Source organism: Pteropus alecto, unplaced genomic scaffold (assembly GCF_000325575.1).
Source record: "Pteropus alecto unplaced genomic scaffold, ASM32557v1 scaffold68, whole genome shotgun sequence".
Lineage (NCBI taxonomy): Eukaryota > Metazoa > Chordata > Mammalia > Chiroptera > Pteropodidae > Pteropus > Pteropus alecto.
Genome location: NW_006441386.1, coordinates 615,578 through 642,960, shown reverse-complemented (window position 1 = coordinate 642,960; position 27,383 = coordinate 615,578). Strand labels below are relative to the sequence as shown.

Here is a 27,383-nt window from a genome sequence, read left to right as displayed (position 1 = left end):
CCTTGAATGGGACAGGTTTTTCTGATCATCATGAGATGCCACTATCCCTGATTAAACACCAACAGATACCAAAGTCAGCATTAGCATCATCAAAATCTTAGTGAACCAAGTTTCACAACACAAAAGTGTGTAAGAAACTACTGGTTCTATCATATGCTTTTATTTAATAAAGACACGCTTCAAGGCAAAGATACAAACTTCTAAATGGAAGGTAATAAAAAAGCTCATTTTTGTATTACTATATACATACTTACCAAGTAATAACTGTAGTATATAAAATATAAGTCCAAAGACACTGTTTGGCTGATTTAATACACCATCCTTTCCAAAAATGGAACCCAAAAGACCAAATCCTCGACCCCATCTGTAAAATAAGGAAAACCAGTAACCCTATATTTGAGTTTTCCTATTTTGAAAAATGTAAAATTATCTGAGAATGTCATGCCAATATACCCATCCGAATCTCTAAGATGCCAATTCCTAAATAGCCTTTTTTTCCAAAAGGTAAGACATAGTATTCTTTTTCTGATGTCATCAGAACGGCTAATTTGCAGGAGGCTCTTTCAATTTCAGCTAGGGTCTCTTAGCGGCAGCACCACTGACAGTTTATGCTCATTCTTTGTGTAAGGGGTGGTTCGGTGCATCACAGCATGTTTAGTAGTATCCTTGGCCCCTACCCACTAGATGCTAGTAGTACTCTGCCAGTTGTGGCCACCAAAAATGTCCCCTGGGGGCAAAATCACCCTCAGTTGAAAGTCATTGATTTAAGTTGTCCTATTCATTCAAAGCATGTAGACTGACAAAGGCCCAAGAACACATCTAACGTACACCTATATTTAGAGCAATTCCTTCTGGGAGACAACTGAAGGCCAACTGAACAGCTTCTGCACAACAAACGAAAGAGAGAGACTGCATAGATAAGGTTGGGGAACCATGAGAACACTCCAGAACCTGAGGAACCACTGGCTGAGCACTACCGTTTGTTTCCCCTGCACTTGCACAGCAGGTGAAACTCTATTCAGGTTCTCTGGTCAACCTGCAGGGCTGCTGCAGCATGTACCCAGCCAATCCTCCCGGAGCTAGCTCTAGCACGAACAGGAGGGCACCATAGCATGCGTGCAAGAGGTCCCTCCACCTGGAGATTGATCTGGCAGGTATGGCAGGGCGCTGGATAAAGTGCAGAGCTAGCAAAATGCTGAGGTATCCATTTGTAGGGCTGCCTTGTCCAAAGAAACTGCAGAGATACTGGAACACTGCTGTGGCCCACTGAGAGAAGGTACAGAACTGGCAAAGCATCACAGTACCCACAGGTAGGGCTGCTCTGTGCAGAGTTAGCGGGGCACTGCTGCCCACATACGTGGGGTTGCCCCAACTGAGAGGGTGCAAACGAGCGATGTGCAGTGGTGCAGACTCATTGCCCCATCTAGAGAAAGTGTGGAGCCAGCAGGGTTTTACGACACCTTCACTCAGAGCAGCCCCGCCCTGAACCCATTCCTTCTTGCCAGGCTTCACGCATCTGCTCCAACTACAACCTGCTTGCCAGAACCATCCCACACACAGTATACACAGAAGCTACTTTGTCAAGATTGGGAGAGCACTTCAAAGAGTTAGAAAATGTAACAAAGAACCAATCAGAGATGAAGAATATAATAACTAAAAAGAAGAATAAATTAGAGGAATCAACATCAAATCAGTTAATACAGAACAGATTAGTGACCTGGAAGACAGAATGGTGGAAATCACCCCAGCAAAATCAAAAGTGAATTCTAAAAAATGAAGAGAATAAGTGACTTCTGGGATAACATCTAGTGCGCTAACATTCACATTATAGGAATTCCAGAAGGAGAAGAGACAGAGAAAGTGACACAAAGTATATATGAAGAAATAATGGCTGAAAACTTTCCTAAGGGGAAGGAAACAGATCTCCAAGTTCAGCAAGCACAGAGAATTAGTTTCTAACAAGATGAACCCAAAGAGGCCCACACCAAGACACAGTGTAATTAAAATGGCAAAAGTTAAGGATAAAGAGTCAATTTTAAAGGCAGCAAGAATGACAAAATAAGTCACATACAAGGGACGCTCCAAAAGGCTATCAGCTGATTTCTCAGCAGCAACTCTATAGGTCAGAAGGAAGTGGCAGGAAAGAAAAGTGCTGAAAGAAAGAAACCTACAACCTAGAATATTACATTCAACAAAGTTATCATTCAGATTGAAGGAGAGAGTTTCCCAGACAAACAAAAAGTATTTGAGTTCACCAACGCTAAACTGGCTTTACCAGAAATGTTAAAGGGTCTTCTTTATGCAGAAAAGAAAAAGTCATAACCAGAAGTAAGAAAATACAAGAAAGAAAAAAAATCTCACTGGTAAAGGCAAATATATAATACACACAGTGAATCAATCACTTAACCCATTTCCCATTTGCCCCAAGAATACTCGCCAGCAATACTTGGCGCTGCAGCATTTACCCCAAGATAACTTGTGGATGACAGTACTAACCTTACCCCCAAAGTCTGCCATTATTATTTTCACATCGCTCTAGTGTATTGATAGTCTTTGGAAATAAATAGCATCATTCTATTTATAGCACTGTTTTTAGTAGTGGTATTTCCATTTACAAAATACAGTAATTCTTGATTGCTAAAATTGTCAAATCCTAGAAAACATAGCATTCCTATACGTGATGTTAAATGAATGCTGGCAGTGAGCTGCACTTGTTTTTTCTAAACAAGAAAAGGGTTAAAAAGCTAATATGAAGGTTAAAAGACAAAAGTAGCAAAATTAACTATAAATACAATAAACGGGATACACAAAACAAAAAGACATAAAACATGGTGACAAAAACAAGGAATGGAGGGGAAAGTAAAAATACAGTGCTTTTAGAATATGTTTGAATTTAAATGCTTATCAGCTGAAAATAGAATACTATAGATATAGATGGATATTATATGTGAAACTCATGATAACCATAACCTAAAAACCTACAAAAAGTAAAGAGAAAGAAATTCAATTAAAATGCTAGAGGAAACCAGTAAATCAAAAAGAAAGGGATCAAGAGAAGAGAGAAGAATTAAAAACAACCAAAAAAAAATTAACAAAACGTTGTAATAAACACATACCTATCAATAATTATTTTTTTTAGGTGAGGCAACCCTTGGTTGACCTCACAGATTGCAAGGACCTTGTCAGCTTACAATCCCTTATTTTTTATTTTTTAAGCCTACAGCACCTGGTCTTCCTAGGTGGTCTCCCATCCAAATAAATACACCAGGCCAGACCCTGCTTAGCTTCCGAGATTAGACGGGACCGAGCTTGTTCAGGGTACCATGGCCGTAGACTCAATTACTTTAAATTTAAACGGACTAACTGCTATGATCAAAAGACATAAAGTGGTAGAAAGGATTATACAAAAAATAAGACCCATCTACAAACTGCCTGCTTTACCTTCATCTGGTCACACACATTTTAAAAAGCATGCACCCACTTGTAAATTATCCAAACATCAGGAATTAAAACAAGGGGCTTACAGGCTTGAAAGAATATCTTAGGCTTCAGAACAAAACAAAACCAATTAAATACAGAAAATTTCTTTGCTCAAAACACAAAGATATTTTATGTTTAATGGAAGGTTTTGTTTGTTTGTTTGTTTTAAAGGAACACTTTAGAGACAAAAACTAAGCTGCTTGTGTTGCCTGAGGCAGGCAGGGCCTGGCTTCTCTTCCTTGAAGGCCTTTCACAAAATACAGATGCCGGCATTCACTGGCCTCGATGTTCACCCCTCCCCAAATCCCACCCCTCACGTGCCTGCCATCTGTAAGTGCAGCACCCTGGGCCCACCCTGGGGACAACTGGCAGGGGCTACAGTGCATCCAGGATGTGGCTAACCTTGGTGATCAGCTCCTGTCACTTTCCAGAGATAAGTTTCTTGTTCCCAATGTCCATGTCTTTCTTAAGCTTGCCAGTCACTAGCCACTCTGCTTTCACTGCTGACTTCAGCACCAGCTCCTTGACCTGTGCCTCCAGTTTGCATTTTGTTCATTTTGTCACACAGGTCAGAGCCCTCTGTCTACAGCCTGGATTGCAGCAGCACAGTCTCCCTGGTCAAGGCCTCGTGTTCCGTTTCCAGTCTCTTCTTGCCACTGTTGAGGGTGGACACATCTTGGGACTGCTTATACCTGCTGCCATCTCATGAAAGTGATGGCAGGGACCTACTCTCTTATTGCCCAGGGTCGAGACCTGCTCTGTGATGCAGGCCATCTTCATCCTGGCTTCTGCGGATGGATCCTTTGTGATGGAAAAGTCCAGCCTGATGTAGATGATGACCATGAAGAACAAGATAGAGAAAGCAGTCACCAGCACGGGCTTCTGCAGCATGGGCACCTTGCAGTGATTTCCTGATTGTGCTGTTCTACCAGATTTTTCTTGTAGGCAACAATCATAGGACGACCAAATGTGTCCAGGTAGGTGTAGGGCAGCTCATCTGGGACGTGGCTGATTTCACAGGGACTGTCAAGTTGGATGTTCTTGGCCCCTTCGGGCAAGATGATCTTCACAGCCAGAGAATCTATCTGCTCATCAAACGTGGTCCACAAACCTCATCTTCAGTGCATACTGGTCAACCAAATTATAGCAGTACTCATAGTTTAGGAGATTGTAGCCAACGATGTAATAGGTCTTCCACCCTCCAAAAAAGAGGGAAGCGAGACTGGATTTCCATCTCTATGGATTGATCCAAAACAAGGAGGTCGCTGGTGGAAACACTGCTAATCTCATCCCACTAATAAACATCACAGATAGTGGCAGGGAGGATAGTCTTAAAAGAACGATGGAGGGTATACCACTACCTGGTTGTCTCTGGTAATCACAGTGTGAAAAAGGCCCCTTAAGCACAGCCCCTGTTTGCTTTAAGTTCACATTTCTTCCACAGCAATATTATCCCAGTGAGAGACCTCGATGACTCAGGTCTTGCTGATGATAGTCAGGAACGGGCTGTTGTTCTCATAATGCACTTTAAAAGGATCATGACTATAAGCAGGGATGTTCCGGAAAGGTCCATAATCTAAGAGGTCCTCAGACCGTATCAGGTTCTCCAACTTGGTGCAGCCCTTCACATATTGAGAGGCAAGCTTCAGACACATGGTTTGTATCTTCACATATTGAGAGGCAAGCTTCAGACACATGGACAAGGAGAGTAGAAATAATGGTTGCCCTCAAACACCACAACTGTTTCTCTGACTGAGTGATTTGGATTAGATATGGTAGAAGCACATGGGTGTAGCCTATTTCCACAATGACTGGATCCTGAACCAAGAGCAAATGAAAGCTTGACCATGAAGAATATCCCATTTTACCCTTAATTTTAATTTCTTGTACTTCCAGATTGTTCTTTTCCTCATCTGCTTCTTTCACCTGCACACTGAACTGTGCCAGCCAAGCCTTGAGCTCTGACTCCAAGACCAGAAGGAAGGAGATGGCGTGGGCGTTGGAGGGGTGTTGATGCCGGGCCCATGTTAGCTGTCACCTTGGCCAGGTGCCTGCTCAGGGCCACTGTGCGCTTCATGTCTTCGTTGACTAGCAGTGGTGTGTCGGGATGCTGCTGGCGCTAGGTCCCAGGCCCTGAGCAGCAGGAGCAGAAGCAGGCAGGCAGCAGGGACTGCCACCCCGCCTCCAACCACTGTGCAGCTGCGCACTGGGCCCAGGCTCACAAGAAACTTACTTTGGATGGAAAGAGACACACAGACTGAAAGTGAAGGGATGGAAAAGATATTCCATGCAAACAAATGAGAGGAAAGCTGGTGGGGGCGGGGCGGGGGGAGGATGTGCGGCAATACTCAGACAAAATAGACTTTAAGACAAAAAGAGACAAAGAAAAACATTACATAATGATAAAGTGGTCAATCCAAGAAGAGGATATAACAATTTTAAGTATCTAGACACCCAACATGGGAGTAGCCAAGTATATAAACCAAATATTAATGGAGATAAAGGCAGAAATTAACAGTAATACAATGATAGTGGAGATTAAGGTACTCCACTTACCTCAATAAATAGATCACCCAGACAGAAAATTAATAAGAAAACAATGGTTTTAAATGCCATATTAGACTAGAATGACTTAACTGGTAATTATAGAATATTTCATCCCCAAAATGCAGATTACACATTTGTCTCAAATGCACAAGGAACATGTAGACCACATATCGGGCCACAAAACAGGCCTCAATAAATTTAAAAGAATGAAATTATATCAAGTATATTTTCTGACCACAATGGCATGAAACTAGAAATCAACTGAAGAAAAATGGAAAAAACACAAATACATGGCAATTAAACATGTTACTAAGCAACCAATGGATCAAAGAAGAAATCAAACAAGAAATAAAAAAACTACCTTGAGACAAATGAAAACACAACTTTACAAAATTTATGGGAAGCAGCAAAAGCAGTATTAAGAGGAAAGTTCATAGGTATACAGGCCTACCTCAAGAAGCAGGAAAAATCCCAAATAAACAATCTAACTTTACACCTAAAGGAATCAGAAAAAGAAGAACAAACAAAACTCAAAGTATAAAGAAGGAAATAATAAGATCAGAGTGGAAATAAATAAAACAGAAACTAAAATATAATAGAAAATATCAATGAAACTAAGAGCTGGCTCTCTAAAAGGATAAACAAAATGGACAAACCTCTTGCAAGACTCATCGAGCAAAAGAGAGCCCAAATAAATAAAATCAGATATTAAAGACATTACAACTAACACCACAGAAATACAAAGCATCATTAAAGAATACCACGAACAAGTATATGCCAACAAATTGGACAATCTGGAATAAATAAATTTCTAGAAATATACAGCCTTCAAGGATCAGACCAGGAATAAACAGAATCTGGACCGATCAATTAAGAGCAATGAAAATGAAGCAATAATAATTTAAAAATTCCCAACAAACAAAAGCCCTAGACTAGATGGCTTCAAAGGTGAATTCTACCAAATATTTATAGAATTAATACCTATAGTCAAATTATTCCAAACTCATTTATTAGGCCAGTATTACTCTGACACCAAAACAGACAAAGAAACTACAAAAAACGGAGAATTACAGGCCAATATCCCTGATGAACATAGAGGCAAAAATTCTCAACAAAATATTAGCAAACTGAATTCAACAATACATTAAAAGGATGATATACCATGATCAAGTGAGATTTACACCAGGGATGCAAGGGTGGTTCAACATCCACAAAACAATTAATGTAATTCATCACATCAGCAAAACCAAGGATAAGAATCATATGATTATCTCGATAGAGGCAGAAAAAACTTTTGACAAAATTCAACATCCATTTATAAAATCTCCCAACAAAGTGGTATACAAAGTGGTATAGAAGGAACTTTATCTCGGCATGATGAGCCCACAGTTAACATAATGCTCCATGGTGAAAAGCTGAGAGGAACAGATCAGGAACAAAACGATGCCCACACACACCACTGTTATTCAATATAGTATTGGAAGTCCTCGTCACAGCAATCAGAGAAGAAAAAGAAATAAAAACCATCCAAATTGTAAAGGAAGAAGTAAGGAATCCACCAAAGAATTAATGGAATTAATAAATTCAGTAAAGTCACAGGACACAAAATGAACATATGGAAATCCATTACATTTCTATACATTAATATTGAATGACTAGAAGGAGAAATTAAGAAAACAATCCCATTTATAAGTGCATCAAAAAGAATAAAATAGCTAGGAATAAATTTAACCAAACAGGTGAAAGACCTGTACTCTGATACTATAAGACACGAAAAAAAGAAATTGAGAACATAAATGGAAGGATATACCCTGCTCACGGATCGGAAGGATTAACATTGTTATAATGACCATACTACCCAAAACAACAATGCAACCCCCGTCAAAATACTGATGACATGCATCTCAGAACTAAAACAAATAATCCTAAAATTTATATGGAATCACAAAAGACCACAAAGAGCCAAAATAATTTTGAGAAAAAAGTACAAAGTTGATGGTACCATGCTCCCTGATTTCAAAATATACCACAAAGCTATAATCATCAAAACAGTACGGTACTGGCACAAAAAGCGGACACATAGATCAATGGAACAGAATAGCACAGAAATAAACCCTTGCTTATATGGTCAACTAATCTATGACAAAAGGGGCCAGAATATACAATGGAGAAATGCCAGTTTCTTCAATAAGTGGTGTTGGGAAAACTGGACAGTTACATGGAAACTGGACCACTTTCTTATACCATATATAATAATAAACTCAAAATGGATTCAGTACTTAAATGTAAAACCTGAAACCATTAAACTCCTAGAAGAAAGCATAAGTAATCAGTCTGAGTAATACCTTTATGGATATGTCACCCCAAGGAAGGGAAACAAAAGCAAAAACAAACAAATGAGACTTCATCAAACTAAAAAGCTTCTGAACAATGAAGGCAACCATCAACAAAATGAAAATAACAACTTACTAAATGGGAGAAGATATTCACCAATGATACATCTGAGAAGGGATTAATATCCAAAATATATAAAGAACTCATAAAGCACGAAAAAAATAAAAAAATCTCATTAAAAAATGGGCAGAGGACCTGAAAAGACATTTCTCCAAAAAGGACATACAGATGGCCAACAGACATAGGAAAAGCTGCTCACCATCATTAATCATCAAGGAAATGCAAATTAAAACCACAATGAGCTATCATCTCACACCTGTCAGAAAGGCTATCATCAATAAATCAGTAAACAAGTGGTGGTGAGCATGTGGAGAAAAGGAAATCCTTGTGCACTGTTGATGGGACTACAAACTGGTACAGCTACTATAGAAAACAGTATGGAGGTTCTTCAAAAAACTAAAAAAAGAGGAAAAAGAAATGGTGTAGATAGAGGCTCTGTTCATCCCTCTGGCGAACAAATCAAAGTTGTGACGGAAACAAGGAGCAGCAGCAAGAAAAAAGAGCACGGGATCTAGAAGAACAAGCCATGCAAGTAGGGAGAAATCCAAGAAAGCACCCTGCAACAACAGAAAGTAGGACGGGGCGAGGACATGGGGCTGCCCAGTCTCGAGTGGCTGAGATGGAGGCAGCGGCAGCAGCAGAAGCCTATTAAAGGGGCCACGTCCATGAGCAGATTTTTGTGGTGACGGACCTGCCTGCTCTGAGCACCAGTGCCAATTCGGCTGCGTGCAGGGGGCACCAGGGACTTACAGGGAGACATTGTCGGCGTGAGGGCCAAAGCAAGACTAGCTCTGTACAGAAGTGATGGCAGGATCCATTGTTCCTTGTTGAGCCGTGCCCCATTCCAGAGCGTGGACACAGTGCTGCCATAGCCGTGACGTCATCAAACTGGATAACAGAAGTCGCTCGGCCAGAGGATTCCCTGAAACCCCGCCTCCTCCAACTCACGGCCCCGTTCAAACCACATCCTGGTGTATCCTCAGTGAGTCAGGTGCTCCTTGCTGAGCAGCTCCTAGACTCACACTGGAGGCTGCTGGCCTCGGTTTCTGTGTGGCCTTTTGAGGCAACTATAAGCACAGCATCTGTGGATTGCTTGCTGAATGTTAATAGGTGGCCCCGGAGGGGCAGAAGCTTGGGCTAAATTTGGCCTGCAGCTGAACCCCTCTCAGCACTGTGCCACTGGACACCTACTTCACAAATCCACACTAATAAGACTGGGAGAATGAGGAGCTCTGCTTAGTATGTAGAAACAGACACAGAAAGGCAGCCAAAATGAAAAGACAAAGAAGCAGAAACCGTATGAGAGAATAGAACAGAGATCCAGATATAATAGAGTCAAGTAATCTAACAGATGCAGCTTTCAAAACACTGGTTATAAAGATGTTCAATGAACTTAGGGGAAGTGTAGATACATTCAGTGAGAACTTCAACAAAGAGATAAAAAACATAAAAATGGAAACAAATTATAAAAAGGAACCAGTGTGAAATGAACACATTATCTGAGATGAAAAGTATATTAAATGGAATAAATGAAGTGAATAAAGTATCAGATGCCCTATCTAGAGGACGAGAAAGCCAAGGACACACAATCAGAATGGCAAGAGATAAGATGCCAAGACTATAAAAATAATTTAAGGAGCATACATATGGGACACTATTAAAAATCCAAATATCTGTCCGATCAGTGTAACTGAAGAAAATCAAGATGTTGAACAGCTGTTTGAAGAGATAATGATGGAAAACTTCCCTAACTTGGTGAAAGAAATGGACATACAACCCCAGGAAGCTCAGAGAATTCCAAAAATCAGGGATCCCAAGAGGCCCACATCAAGACACATCATAATTAAAATGCCAAAGGTTAAGTACAAAGAAAGAATATTAAAAGCAGCAAGAGAAAAACAGATAGTTACTTATAAGGGAAAACCCATAAGACTGGTAGCTGACTTCTCAAAAGAAACTATGCAGGACAGAGGGCTTGGCACGCAATAATTCGAAGAGATAAAGACCCAGGATCTACAACCAAGAATTTTTATCCAGCAAAGCTATCATTCAGAGTTGAAGGGCAGATAAAGAGCTTCCCAGACAAAAGTGAGCTAAAGGAATTTATCAACATCAAGCCAGTATTACAGGAAATGGAGGGACTTCTTTAAGAAGAAAAAACATGTATCAAAAACAGGAATAAAGAATGGTAACAATTACATTCTATCAATGAGTACCTCAAATGGAAAAGAATTAAGTGCTCCAACCAAAAGATAGAGTGGCTGAAAGAATAAGAAAATAAGATCCCTACATATGAAAAGGAAGGGGATAGAAAAAGATATTGCTCTGATGGACCTAGAAGGTATTTAAGTCAGACAGAGAAAGATAAACACTATCTGATTTCACTGCGGAATCTAAGGAATAAACAGAACAAACTAATCAAAAACAGACTCGCAAATATAGTAGACAATTTAGCGATGGATAGAGGAGAGAGGATTTGGGGCGCTGGGAGAATGGGGTGAAGGATTAAAGTACAAATTAGTAGCTGATGGATGGTCACAGGGATGGGGAGCATGGCATAGGGAATGCAGTTAGCATTCATATGTTAGCTAGGTGGAGGGTCGGGGAGGAAGGGAGCAATTGCGGGGATCGTTTTATGAACTATATAGATGTTGAACCAATGTACTGTCTACTTGAAACTAATTAAAGTAAATAAATTTAGAAAAAAAATACTAAAAAGAGATCTACCATACAACTCAGCAATTCCACTTCTGGGTATTTATCCAAAGAAAATAAAACACTAATTCGAAAAGATACATGCACCGTTATGTTCACTGAAGCATTATTTACAACAGCCAAGATATGGAAGCAACCTAAGTGTCCACTGATAGACAAATACATATAGAAGATATTATAATATATATGTACGTATGTGTGTCTATATGTATATATGTAAAGAAAATAATAAAGTGAAACCTTGCCATGTGCTACAACATGGATGGACCTAGAGAGTATTATACTAAGTGAAATAAGTCAAAGTTAAATGCCATATGATTTCACTTATATGTGGAATCTGAACAACAAACAAACAAAACAGAAACAAACTTACAGATACAGAGAACAAATTGATGGTTGCCAGATGGGAGAGGCTTGGGGGGCTGGGTGAAAAAGATGAAGGGATTAAAAAGTACAAACTGCCAGTTAAAAAAAACAGCCACAGGGATATAAAGTACAGCATAGGGAATATAGTCAATAACACTGTGATAATGTCAGATGGATACTAGACTTATCGAGGTGATCACTTAGTAAGTTATACGAATGTGTAATCACTATGCTGTACACCTGAGACTAAAACAATACTGTATGTGAACTGTTTTGAAAAAAAAAATTTTAAATGTTTTGGAATAAAAAACATCTGATGCATTCTGATCTTTGAACATGACCTGTTTTTGTCTTTCATGAAGCTTTAAGAAACTTCTTTTTAATTTTAACGATTTAAAATTTGACAAAGAATGTGGCTTGGCGTGGGTCTTCGGTCATTCGTTGTGAAGGGCCTTTCGATGTAGAAATTCATGTTCTTCAATACCAGTAATTTTTTACATATTATGACAGCTAAATGGTGGACCTCTTAAACTGAACCTCTAATATTTTTACCTTTCTCTTCTAGGGCCCACTTTCTTTCTTTTCTCCATTTCTACATTAACATTATATACTCTTCCAAGTTTTCTATTAAATTCATTTATTAAAAAAAAAACTTATTGCTACCATATATTTTGTTCTCTGTTTCTTTTACATAAGTAGCATCTTGCTTTATTTAAGGATAACTTTTTTTCTTAGATCTAAGGAGATAAAACCACTTATTTTTATTTTAAGTTTACTTCTGGCAGACTAATTTTGTTTTCTCTGAGTTCCTGGAGATGTGTCTATATATGTCTCTCTCATATTGGAGACTTTTCTCAAATACCTGCAGACCTTTACCTGTCAATCCATTTGTAAGACCACGGCATTAAAAATATGAATGCCAATTCCAGTGCTGGCCGAAATGCAATATGCCCACCATAGCCTCTCTCTCCCACTGATTACAACTAAAAATTGGACAGAATATGAAAGCAACCCCCTGGGGGACTCTAAAAAGTAAAAATAGGGGAGAGAAGTGAAAACTCGAAGAACCACCAGCACAGTGGAGTTTTCTGGGTTCCCCCCACCCCTTATGTTCTGTCATTGAACCAAGGGTGGCCCAAGTTACAGAATTGTCCAGGGGGAACAGACAGCAAAAAGACCTCTCTTTCTGGCCATGTGGGCTGGAAAGCGTGGAAGTAACCACAGTTTGTTTTCATACTTGTTTTTGCTCTCCTGCCCTTGTCTAAAGGTGAGCAAGAATTCTAGAAGGGGATCTCAGGGATGGTACTCCAGGCACCTCAAACCCTAAAAGAAAACCTATCTCTGCCTGGAAGATATGAGAAAAGGAACCCCTATGGTCTTCATAAGCATATATGTGGGGGAAACCCTCTTATTTTTTTCTCTCACTTTACCCTGAGGTTGAAGTCAATCATGTGGAACTGTATGACAGTGAGGAGGGCTAAAGCTCTCTGTCTTTATAGCAAGAGGAACTGAGTACAGGGCCACTGGGGGCCGTAGATTGGGAAAATCCCAGCAAGAAGTGGGCCTAAGAAGGGATCCCCTAATTCTGGGTAAGAACTAACACAAGTCCCAGATTCACCCCTGAGCTGCACATACCTGGAACAGACCTAAAGAAGCACAGCAGTCTTTGAGAACTGAACTACAATATGAAGCACCACTCAAGCTGCAGACTAACTACTGAGTGGGGCATGTGAGAGAACATTCAAACTGGATGACAAAGGCTTTAAAAATGAGAATTACACTGAAACCATCACCCAGAGAGGGAGAGACAGAACTAGTAGTCTTAATATAACTGGGTTGATTAACAAAACAAAAATCAACAGTCTCCAGGAGATTTTAACAGGACCCAACTCTAACAGTATAAGATTAAAAATACACTGAAGACATGCTCCAAAATTACATGACAAAGAACCAAAAAAAGCGACCATTTTCAAGAGAAAAAAATCGACTCACAGATGTCGATCCTAAAATGACGTAGATGTTGGAATTATCAGAATAAGACTGAAAACAGTTATATCTATGTTCTACAAGGTGAAGGTAACAAGAAATGACTGGAAAGATCGAAGTTCTCAGCAGAGAAAGAGTATAAAAAAGGAACCAAATGGAAATTCTAGAACTAAACAATGCATTATCTGGAATTAAAATTCTACTAGATGAAGTCCATAGCAGAATAGTGATAGCTAAGAGACGATTCAGTGAGCTTTAAGATTAATAGAAATTCTCCAATCTGGAGAACACGGGGCGGGGGGGCGTGCGTGGTGGAGAAAGATTAAAAAACAATGAAAGGAGACTTAGGAACTTACAGGACAATATTAAAAGGTCTAACATTCATGTCACGGGAGTCCCAGAAGGGAGCAGAAAAAGAGACTGAGGCACAAAAAAAAGTGAAGAAATAATGGCTAAAAATTTCTTGAATTTAGCCAAATATTTATAGATTTGAAAAACTTCGCAAACATGATTAGAGTTGATAACCTCAAAGAACGTAAACTGCTATAAATCAAAGACAGAGGAAAAAAAAACTCCTGAAAGCATCCAGAGGAAAATGACAGATTATCTATAAGGGAACAATAATTCATGACTCTTGATTTCTCATCAGAAACCACGAAGGCCAGAAGACACCAAACACTTTAAAGTGCTGAAACAAAAAACTGTCAACTGAGAATTCTAAATTCAGCACGAATATTTTTCAAGGAATCAAGGATAAGTAAAGACATTTCAGAAGCAAGAAAACTAAAAGAACTTAATACCCACAGACTTATACTAAGAGTAATGCTAAAAGAATTCTTTACACTGAAGAAGATTATGTCATGGATTATTATTCTCCTCTTGAGTTCTTTAAAATATGTAAGACTGTCGAAAGCAAATGTTATAACATTATTCACTGGGGTTTTCAATGTATGCAGATATATGAAACATATGACAACTCCAACATAAGGGGGAAGGATAAAGGGACCGTTATAGTTGTAAGATTTCTGTATTCTCCTTGAAGTTGTTAAATACTAAATCTAAACAGAATATGAAGGTTATGTATGTATACTGTAATCTCTAGAATAACTACTATAATATCATTCAAGGAAATATAAACAAAATGTGTATAGGTTAAAATAAAACACAAAAGAATCCAAACATCCAAAAGAAGGTATGAAATGGGAATGGATGAGCAAAAAGGATACAAACAGAAAACAAAAAATGAAAAGGTAGACCTAAATCTGTCAAAATTATATGAAAAGTAAACTTCTGAACATATCAATTAAAAGACAGACCATTATGTTATACGCCTGAAACTAAAATAATGTTGTATGTCAATTATAGCAATAAAAAACTCATCCCCCTTTCAAAACGTAAGAGATGCTGTCAAAGTGAACTTAAAAACCAAAATAAAAAAACTAAGTATGTTGCCTATGAGAAAGCCACTTAAAATAGAACATGGGTTAAAACTAGAAAGATAAAAAAGATATACTATGCCAACACTAATCAAAAGAAAGCTAGAAAATGGTTAAAATGGTAAACTGTGCTATGGAAATTTCACCATGAGGAAAACAAATACACAAACAAACAAACAAACAAACTAGAGTGGCTGTATTAACATAAAAGAAAAGTAGTCTTCAGAAGAAGGGAACTTACCAGAAAATAAAAGGAGACATTATATAATGATAAAACAGTCAATTAACCAAGAAGACAAAACAATCCTAAATGTATATGCCTCTAAGAAGATAATTCTAAAATAAATGAAGCAAACAGTTGTAGAACTGAAAGAAAAAGTAAATGAATTCATGATTATACTTAGAGACTTCAACAAATCTCTTTCAGTTACTGATGGAACAAACAAACAGAAAATCAGAAAGTATATAGACTTGAACAGAACAATCCGGCAGCCTGACCTGACATTTACAAAACATTCCACCCAACAATAGCAGAATACATATTCTTTTCAAGTACACATAGAATATTCACCTAGACCATACTGTAAGCAAAACTTAAATATATTGTAAATAAACCTTAACAAATTTAAAATAATTGAAACTCCACAAAGTATATCCTCAGACCATAAAGAGAATTAAATTAGAAATCAGTAACAGAAAGATATCTGAAAAATGCTCTCTATTTGGAAATTGAACAACATACTCCTAAAATGAATCCATAGATCAAAGATGAAGTCACAAGGAAATTAGAATATATTGTGAACTGAATAAAAAAATATCAAAAGTGGTGGTATGCAGCTAAAGTAGTGCTTACAGGGAAATTTAAAGGATTAAAAGAAGGAAAAAAAAAAACCTAAGATTAGAGCAGGAATCAATGAAATTGAAAATAAATACAATAGAAAAACTAAATGCGATCCGAAGCTGGTTCTTTGAAATGATCAATAAAATCGATAAACCTTTAGCTGCAGTCGAAGGGAAAACAGAGACTGAGAAAGACACAGAGAGATAGAGGAGAGATTTTCAATAATATATTATAAATCGAATCCAGCAACGTACATGAAAGATAACACATAATGACCAAATGGGATTAATTCTGAGAATGCAAGACTTGTTCAACATTCAAAAATCCAACAATGTGATCCATCATATTAACAGACTAAAGAAAAATCACATGGTGATCTCAGTCGATGCAGACTGAGATACAATATCCATTCGTGATTTCAAAAATGCTCAGCAAACTAGGAAGAGAAGGGATTTTCTTTCATCTGCTAAAGGTTATCTACAAAAACCTGCAGTTAACATTACATTCCATGGGGGAAAGACTAAATTCTTTCTCCCTAAGATCAGGAACAAAAGAAAAGATGTCTGCTCTTACCACTCCTATTCAATGTTGTACTGGAAGTCCTAGCCAGTTCAACAAAGGAAGAAAAATCAAAGACATACAGATTAGAAAAGAAACGCAAAATGTTATTTGCAGACCACATGACTGTCTACATAGAATATCCTAAGTGAGAGACTGAATATACAAACAGACAATAGCCAGACCATATATAAAAACAGAACTCTAATCCATGACCTCTACAGCAACCAGTCCAGGAAGCCAAACCACAACCTCTACAGCAATCAAATTCAAACACCCAGGACTTGATCCATAACTGCTAGCTTCCCTAATTTTTGCCCCCACTTCCAATTTATGACCAACCAGAGAAAGCCAAATATACTCCCCTAACCAATCACATAAGATGTCTCCAGCTTCCCCCATGCCAACAACTTCCACTAGGACAACAGAAAGCTCTCTTTTTCCTATAATAAAGTTTTCATACTTTCCCTTTAGATTTCCTTTTGAGTCTATGCTAAACACAAGTAATGGTGGCTGATGCCCTACTTGTTCTCATTTGGGTGGTCTTCATTTATTTCCATACAAGGAATCTACAAAATCTCCTAAAATTAATAGGTGAGTGAATTTATAAGGCCATACAACACTAGGTCAACATACAAAAATCGATACTATTTCTATATACTAGCAATGAATTATTGGAAGTAAAAAATTTTTAAGTATCATTTACAACAGCATACTTTCACACAGATAAAGAAAATATATAGGTATAAATCTAACAACATATGTGTAGTACCTGTATGCTGAAAACTATAATACACTGATAAAATAAATGAAAGACCCACATAGGTGTAGAAAAATACTGTGTTCATAGACTGGAAGACTCAATACGAGTAGAATATTAATTCTCCTTGGACTGATCTATGGATTCACTGTAATTCTAATTAATATACCAGTGGCATTTTTTGTAGTGACAAAAATTAATACAGAAAGGTAAAGTAACTAGGGAAGCCAAAACAGAACACACACTAATTTCAAGATATTCTAAAGCTACAATAATCAAGACAGTGTTGTATTGGTGAAAGGACAGACACACAGATCAAAAGAACATACTGTGCTGGAAAGCCAAAAACAAACAGCAGCAGCAAAAAAACACACTACTTTAACCCATACCTCAAAACAATTCACAATGGAGATGATCAGCAAAGTGGACGTTACCAAAACTTAAAATATTTGCTTTGTGAAAGACACTGTTAAGAAAATGAAAACATAAGCTATGGACTGGGAGAAAATACCTGAAAGTTACATATCAGACAAAGGACTTTTATCAAGAATAATGATCTCAAGAAATTCAACCATAAGAAAACAAACCGCCCAATTTAAAACAAAGCAAACAGATTTAAATCAACACATCATCAAATATATGGCACATGAGCAAAAGGACAGATGCTTAATATCTTCAGTCATTAGAGAAATGCAAATAAAACTCCAGTGACATACTACTAGACACCTACCAGAATAGTAAATAAACATAATATAACAAAACATAACATACAAACCTAAACACTGGTGAGGACGTGAGACAACTGGAACTCTCATACATGGTTGGTGGTCATGCAAAATAGTATAGCTATTTTGGAAAACAAACTGGCAGTTTCTTATGAAGGTAAACATACACTTATCGTATGACCAAGCAATCCCACTTCTTTACTCATGAGAAAAGAAAAATTATGCTCACTCACACAAAAATGCTTGCAAATGTTTATAATAACTTTATTCATAATTGCCCAAAGTTGGAAAGAAACCAATGGTCCCTCAATGGGTAAATGGATGAACAACCTGGTACATACCAGGGAATAAAACGAAAGGACTACTGACTGACACATGCAACAACTTGGACGAACTGTAAATACATTATGATTACTTAACAAAGCCAGACTCAAAAACTAGATACTACAAAATTCCATTTAAATGATAGTCTAGAAAAGGCAAAACTATAAGGACAGAGAATAGAATGTTTGCCAAAGGTTAGGGATGGAGAAGGCTGACTACAAAGGTGAACTGTTCTATTGTTGATTGTACCGGTGGCTACGTGACTGTATGCATCTGTCAACTCAACAAACTGTAAAACCAAGTAGTGAATGTCACTGTATATAAATATAGCTTTTTCATTAATTAAAATTTTCCATTATCTTTATTTTATTTACTTTTTAAAATATTTTATTTTTTCTATCATTAATTAAATTTTAAAAGCATAATGGAATTTCTATTATTGGGTGTGGTTCTGTCAACATTAGATGTTACCACAGGTGGGTAATGAGACAGAAAGCTACTCATATCATTAAGGGTCCCTAAATGTCAGTATCTGTACATTTTTTGTTTTTGTTTTTAGAAAAAAATGTTCCTCTAGGAACAAATTTCACCAGTCTCCTACTGGTAGAGATACATGTGGATGAAAATACATGGCTGCTAGTGTTTTTAGAGCTGTGTCTACTTTCCCGTTCTATTTGTTCTTTATGCAATTTCTCTCATTCCTTTATTCTCATTTCTTTGGAGTTTCCTAAGGGAGTAAGAATAAATAAATGCATAAAATACATTACATTTAGAGTGATGTCAGAACCATGGTGGAGTGAGAGATGTCCCCAGATCTCTCCCCTTGAAACAAGCTGAACATCTAAAACTCAACAAAAAACACCCAACCTGTATACAAACATGTCTAAGTGAAAGGTCTGTGAATAAAAGCTATCACAGGTCAAAAACACAGGAGTCAGGCAGTAGACTGGGAGAAACAAAGAAGCTGCCTCTCGCAGCTGGAGCTTGCTGCAGGAAGAGGAGGAGGAGAGAATGTGCGGCAGGTCCCTTGAACAGCCCTGCCTGAGAGAGCTATGAGTTACACAAGGGCAGTGCCCAGGGATCAGGGCAGAAAGCAGAGAAGTAGGGACCACAGAGAAGCAACAGTTGATGATCACGAGCACCGGTTGCAAGACGTGAGACTGTCCAATCCCCCAACCCAGAGGGCACCTCTCCCCATATCCTCCAAGACCAAACACCATGGAGCCCCAGGAGAATCTGAGCAAACAATACTGAAACTCTCGCTAACAAAGACAGGGACTGAGACAGATGGTAGCGAGCGAGCATAACTGAATGTTTACAAGTGGAAAAAAAAAAAAAAGGCATGATTAATTTTATATAAAGCAGGTGTCCAAGAGACTTAGACACCACCCACTGAAAACCAAAGGGAAAATGCCTTCTTTGCAACAGGCTAAAGAGAGACCTTTATATAATAAATCTTCTTTCTGGAAAAACGGCGGAATACACTTCCATTAATGCCCAGGTGGAGAAATAGTCCATTAAACACCATGAACAACCAAGGTGACAAGGCAACTCAGAAAGAAAGAGAAAAATCTCCAGAAAATAAACTCAGAGACATAGAAATATGCAACTTAAATGACAAAGAATTCAGGATGGTACTTCTAAAAAAACCTCAATGAGATCCAAAATAACTCATATCAACAATTCCAGGATTTGAAAAAAAAAAACAACTAGATCATCAGAATGAGTTTTTTAGCGAAGAGACTGAAACCTTTAAACAGAACCTAATACAACTCTGAAGAAAACACACTAAAAGAAATGAAGAATGAAATAGAGAACTTGGGAAATACAGTGGACCAAATGGAAGAAAGGATCTGTGATATCAAAGACAGAAATCTAGAAATAAATCAGAAGGAAGAAGAGAAAAATCGAAAAATGAAAAATAATGAGAGAGAAATATAAGAACAAGCTGATATTATCAGGAAAAGAAAAGAGGAGAGGAAACATAAGAATAATGGGCATTATCGAAGGAGAGGAAAAGGACAGGGAGTAGAAAGCATTGTCAGACAAATAGTGGATGAGAATTTCCCAAATCTAAGGAATGAACTGGAGCTTGGAATTCAAGGAGTCAACAGAGCACCAATTATCTCAACCCAAAAAGGTCTTCACCAAGACACACTGTATTAAAGTTATCAAAAATCAACAACAAAGAAAGAATTCTCAGGGCAGCCAGGGAGAAGAAAACAGTAACTTATAAAGTAAAACCCATTAGATTATCATCAGACTCATCAGCACAAACCTTACAAGCCAGAAAGGAATGGAATCAAATATTTAAACTATTAAGTGAAAGGAATGACCAACCAAGAATAATGTATCCAGCTAAACTCTCCTTTACATATGAAGGAGAAATAAAGACCTCTCCAGACATACAAAAATTGAGAGAATTCTCCACTATGAGGCCTGCACTACAGGAAATACTGAAAGGGGTCAGCTCACCTAAAACAAAAATGACTGAAAAAATAAAACAAAACAAAACCCATAATTAGGAGTAAAGTGACTATCAGGCAAATAGAAACGGAGGAGTGCAACCCTTATATTATAATCTTAAACAATAAGAAGAGATTTGCTATTGCAAGATAGTAATGAATGTTCGACATACACAGGGACAAACTGAAGACAACAGTAAGAGAAAAGGGGAGGCTTCAAAGATCCAAATTCGCAAAGGGGAATGGAGATAAGGCACGTGCAGAAGAAGAAAATGGATATATATATATGGATATATATATATCTCCTTTACATATTCGTAATGGTAATCACATACCGAAGATTCAGAACTGAAATATATAACATAAAGCATAAAGGACCAGAGGAAGAATCCACAAAACCCAACCAAATTAAAAAGAAAAAGAAAAAGAAAAAGAAAAAAGAAATGCAAAGACAAGGAAGCAATGGAAACGCCGAACTACCAGAAAGCAAAACATACAATAGCTATAAGATCTCATATTTCAATAATCATCCTAAATCTAAAAGGACTGAATTCACCAATACAAAGTTACAGAGTTGCAGATTGGCTCAAAAAACAAAACCCAACCCTATGCTGCGTCCAGGAGACACATCTCAGTTCCACAGACAAATATAGACTCAAAGTGAAAAGGTGGAAAATGATGTTACAAGCAAATGGCATTCAGAGAAAAGTGGGAGTAGTGGTACTAATATTGGACAAAATCGACTTCAAAATAAAAATGGTAAAGAAAGATACTGAGGGACGTTTCATAATGATAAAAGGAATCATGAACCAAGAAGACATAACACTTATTAATATCTATGCTCCCAATCAGGAAGCCCCGAATTATATAAAGCAATTACTAACAACTAAAGGGAGAAACAGACCAAAACCATATCATAGTAGGTGACATAAATAACCCAATGTCGAATACGAACTTATCATCCAAATAGAAAATCAATAAGGAAATAACATCCTTGATTGACACATTAGAGCAACTGACGTTATTGACATTTATAGAACCTTTCGTCCTAGAACAGCTGCTTATACATTCTTCTCTAGTGCACATAAAACATTCTCAAGGATTGACCACATACTGGGACACACAGATAGCTTCAACAAATATAAAAGGGTTAAAAACATACCAACAATGTTCTCCACTCGTAATGCTTTGAAGCTGAAAATCAATTGTAAAAAGAAGGCAGGAAGAACTACAAACACATGGAGATTAAACAACATGCTACTGAAGAAATGACTGGGTCAGAGACGAAATAAAAAGAGAGATCAAGAAATACATAGAAATGAATGATAGTGATAGTACAACATATCAAAACTTTTGGGATATGGTTAAAGCAGTAATAAGAGGAAAGTTCATACATATCATTACAGGGCCACCTCCAAAAACAAGAAAGAGCCGAAATAAACAATCTAATGCTTTTTAAACAAAACAAAACAAAACAAAACAAAACAAAACAAAACAAAACTAGAAAAGGAAGAACAAATGAAGCCTAAAACAGCAAAAGGAAAAAAAATAAAAAGTTAGAGCAGAATTAAATGAAATTGAAAGCAAGCAAACAAAAATAATGGTTCTTTGAGAAGATTGATAAAATTGACAAACCCCTGGCTAGACTCATAAAGATAAAAGAGAAAGGACACAAATAAACATAATCAGGGGTGAAAGAAGAGAAATTACAACAGACACTGTAGAAATACAAAGAATCATACAAGAATACTATGAAAAAGTACATGACATCAAATTTAATAACCTAGAAGAAAGGGACAAGTACTTGGAAAGTACCACCTTTCTAGACTGAATCAAGGAGCATGGGAAATTCTAACTAGATCAGTAGTATGGTAATTGAAACGATCATCCAAAACTTGCCAAAAAGTAAAAGTCCGAGACCAGATGGATTCACCAGTGAACTCTACCAAACAGTCAAAGAAGGTTTAATACCGATTCTGCTCAAACTCTTCCAAAAAATTGAAGAGGAGGCAATACTTCTTAACTCATTTTATGAGGCCAGTATTACCCTGATAACTAAACCTGGTAAAGATAATACAAAAAAGAAAACTACAGACCAGTATCTCTCATGAACACACATGTAAAAATCCTAAATAAGATACTTGTGAATCGAATACAGCAACATATTAAAAAGATTATACACCACGATCAAGTGGGCTTCATCCCAGAGGCACAGGGATGGTTCGACATATGAAATCGATTAATGTAATACACCACATGAACAAATTAAAAAATAAGAATATGATCATATCGATAGATGCAGAAAAAGCCTTTGACAAGATACAGCATCCACTTACGATTAAAACACTTCACAAAATTGGCATAGAGGGAAAGAACCTTAACATAATAAAGGTCATATACGACAAACCCTCGGCCAACATTACATTTAATGGTGAAAAACTAAAAACTTTCCTTCTAAGATCAGAAACAAGGTAAGGCCATCCACTATCGCCACTGTTATTCAGTATAACATTGGAGGTCCTAGTGAGTGCAATCGGGCAAGAGAAAGATATAAAAGGCATCCAAACAGGAAAAGAAGAAGTCAAACTGTCATTAAAGATGACATGATTCTCTATGTAGAAAACCCTAAAGACTCCACAAGAACACTACTAGAAACAATAAGCAAATATAGTAAAGTCTCTGAATACAAAATCAACAATTCAAAAATTATAGCGTTCATATACTCTAATAATACGCATCAGAAAAAAAAAGTGGAAAAAATAATTTCTTTTGCAATTGCAACAAAAAGAATACCTTAGAACCAATCTAACAAAACATGTGAGGGACTTATATAATAAAAAGCCTAAGACTCTATTAAAAGAAATCGAAGAAGATACAAAGAAGTGGAAAGATATTTCGTGTTCCTGGATTGAAAGAATCAACATAGTTAAAATGACCTTATTACCTAAAGCATTATACAGATTTAATGCAATCCCCATCAAAATCCCATCGGCCTTTTTTTAAAGAAACAGAACAAAAAAATCATCAGATTTGTATGGAAGCACAGAAGACCCCGATATGCCAAAGCCATCCTGAGAAAAAAATAACAAGACTGGAGGCATCACTCTGCCCAACTTCAAATTATGCTACAAAGTGACAGTAATCAAAGCGGCATGGTATTGGCAAAAAACCAGACACATGTTCAGAGGAGGAGTATTAATTGTAAAAGAACAAATACTGACTCAGGAATCCAATTAGAAGAATTCTTACAGCTAGCATTATTCCTGAGCCAAAGCCAAAGTGCCCCCCTCCCCCAAAAAAAAAAAAAAAAAAAAAAAAAAAATGAAATTAGACTGTTGTCTATCACCACACACTAAAATTAACTCAGAATGAATTAAAGACCTGAATATGAGACCTGAAACAATAAAATGCATAGAAGAAAACAGAGGAACTAAATGCACGGACCTTGGACTTAACGAGGATTTTATGAATTTGACCTCCAAGGCAAGGAAAGTAAAAGCTAATGAATGAGACTACATCAAACTAAAGTTTCTGCACAGCAAAAGAAACAACCAACAGAGCTAAGAGACAAGTATCCAAATGAGAAAATATATTTGAAAAAATGCCTCCTAAAGGCCTAATATCCAAAATATACAAAGAACTCATACAATTCAGTAACAACAAGAAAGCAAACAACCCAGTCAAAAAAATGGGCAGAGGACCTGAAGAGACAGTTCTCCAAGAAGTCATACAAACAGCCACCAAACATATGGAAAGATCCTCAACATTGATAACTATCAGGGAAATGCAAATCAAAACCACAATGCGATACCATCTCACACCTGTTAGAATAGCTGTTATCAACAGGACAAGTAATAACAAATGTTGGAGAGGATGCGGAGAAAAAGGAACCCTCATATGCTGCTGGTGGGGCTGAAAATTGGTACAGTCACTCTGGAAAACAGTATGGAGGTTCCTCAAAAAACTGAGAATTGATCTACTGTATGATCCAGCAGTTCCTCCACCGGGTATTTACCCCAAAGACTTGAAAACATATATCCAAAAAGATATTTGCATACCGATGTTCATAGCAGCATTATTCACAGTGGCCAGGAAATGGAAGCAACTGTAGAGTCCTATGTACAGTCCTACAATAGAAAACTGGATAAAGACGATGTGGTACATATATCCAATGGAATATTACTCAGGTATAAGAAGAGATGAAATACTTATTTCATCAAGGTCCATCCATGCCATTTGTAACAGCGTGGATGGATCTTGAGATATTATGCTAAGCAAAATAAGCCAGAAAGAAAAAACTGAAAACCACATGATACCACTTATATGTGGGATATAAACCTAAAAGAAGGAAACAAACCGGACAAACAAACAGAGACTCATGGACATGGACAGTAGATTAGTGTTTACCAGAGAGTAGGGGGGCAGCGGGGACGCAGATGGGGTAAAAGGGGTCAAATATTTGCTGATAGAAAGAAATCAACTATGGGCGGTGAACACCCAATGCAATATATATATGCCTTACTGTTGAATTGTACACCTGAAACTTACTGTATTTTGTTAACCAATGTCACCACAATAATAATTTTAAAAGTAAATAAATGAAATACATTATATTCATCTGGAAATCTAAAATTCCCAAATTCAAATTTTGTCAAATACATACATGGCAAGCAGTAGGCTTTTGAAGCAGTAGGGGTTGTGAAGATGGACATATCAACACATGGATCATAGTCCCTATCCTCAAAAAGCTTAGTTTTTAAAGAATAGAGAGAAAAATCATATTCAGAAACATAGTAACAAATACTATAAAGTACTTATGTATCTAATCAAAGAGGGCTTAATTCTGCCTAAGAGGGGTATCAAGTAGTTTTGGCATTGGTCTATAGCATAGATTGGTAACAGAGGTCAGAACTGGAAAGAATGAGACTAATTAGGAGACTATGGTAACAATTTATGTGAAATATGCAGCTGTGAACTAGGACTAAGAACACAAAAGATGGATTCAAAAGATATTTAGAAAGTTAAGCTGACAGACTTCATAACTGAATTGTGGAGGACGGACAACTGACTCTCACGTTTCCAGGATAACTGGGTAGACGGTGAGGCTATTCACGAGACAAAGAACATAGGAGGAAGAACAGATGAGTGAGTTTCCTTTTGCCACGTTGAGTTTTCACATATCTCTGAGTCACACAGATAACTACAGTTAATAAGCAGCCAAAAATAAAATTGGAATTTATAAATGGGTCTAAAATGTGAATTCAGAAGTGTGGTTCTAAAAACCACAGCCACAAATAAGAACTCGGGGTGAGTATTTAGAAAAAAAAGATGATAGAGAAGGAATCCATGAGTGTGACTGAAAACTGGCTAGAGCAGTAGGAAAACCAGGAGAATATAATAACAGAAATTCATGAAAGAGAGAATTTAAGGAAGAATATTCAATATCAAACCCCAAGGAAAAGATTAGTAAAATCCACAGTACAAAGTACTTCCTAGATTTAACAATCACTCTAGTAATTAACCATGACTTAAAAGAATGGGTAGGCACAGCTATCATTCACCACCCACCAAGTTCATATAAATAAACTTGAACATTCATATAAATAAATTTGAACATTTGTCTGTTACCACATTTGAAAAAATTGCTAGACAGATTTGCACAAAGTTGGAAGACCATGTGGCATACAAAAAATTTACTACAAAGTATACTGTCAAAGTTTGACAATGGTTCCAGTGAAAAATATACAGTAGGTTTTATTTGACTAGAAGCTGGTAAACTACAACCCATGGGTCAAATTCAGCCCACTGTCCACTTCTGTAAATACAGTTTAATTGGAACATGACCACTCTCATTCATGTCGTCTCTGGCTGCTTTCACACTATAAAAGCATAGTCGAGTTAGCTGGGACAGAGATCATAGGGTCCGCAAAACCTAAAATATTTGCTATCTGGCCCTTTAAAGAAAATGCCCGCCAACCCCTGTATCTGACCAGAATAATGTCACCATTGATAGAGTATGCAACTATAGGGTGTAAAGACAAAATATCTGGATTAACAGAAGGTAAAGACTAAGCTCCACCCTGCCCCCCAAAGTTGAGCTTGGTGCATTAGCCATGGTCCAGGCTCTAGCTTTGGGTTTTAAAATCTCAAAACTCTGAAAAGCCTTGAGAAGCTTCTATGTCCAGCATCAGTGAACCATGTATGAAGATACTAGAGCATACTGAGTCCCTACGAGGAAGCCTGTCCTGACTAGGTCACCCTATCCAAGAGGCTCATAAGAACCAATACATTAAAGCTTTAGGAAGGTGCCACCCCACACACTCCTATAACTGAAAGGGAAGTCTTTGTAATCAGGGTAGAAAATCTGATTGCCCATCTTTATCTCAGAAACTATCAAGACTGATCTCTTTATGCCTCACATCATCCCTTTTACTTGTCACTGCCAGAAGGTTAACCATCATCACGCAAATCTCACACTGCTCTATACTTTCCATTAAAATCTAATTTCTCATTTCTCTCCTCAACCCCCAAGGCTCTATTATGGTCTCTGAAATTCCTCCTCTTCATCAATAAGCTCTTAATTTTTAAAAAACTCTTTTCTGCCTTCCTTAGCTCTTCCCTAACATGAATTCCCTTGCAGCCTGTTCAAATGGAGATACTCTCCTCATTTGTCACAGCCAGAATATACTCTCCTTCCTTCTCCTTTTTGCTTTCAGCTTTGCTTCT

General features: G+C 37.4%; 1 protein-coding gene across 2 annotated transcripts in view; it reads right to left on the bottom strand.

The window, feature by feature from the left end:
- VKORC1L1 (vitamin K epoxide reductase complex subunit 1 like 1) overlaps positions 1–27,383 on the bottom strand; it is a 64,955-nt gene that overhangs the window by 6,433 nt on the left and 31,139 nt on the right. For both annotated transcript variants that reach the window (XM_015594679.2, XM_015594678.2), the window contains exon 2: positions 255–364. In XM_015594679.2, the coding sequence (XP_015450165.1) occupies positions 255–364 (110 nt within the window). The remainder of the gene's footprint in view (positions 1–254; positions 365–27,383) is intronic.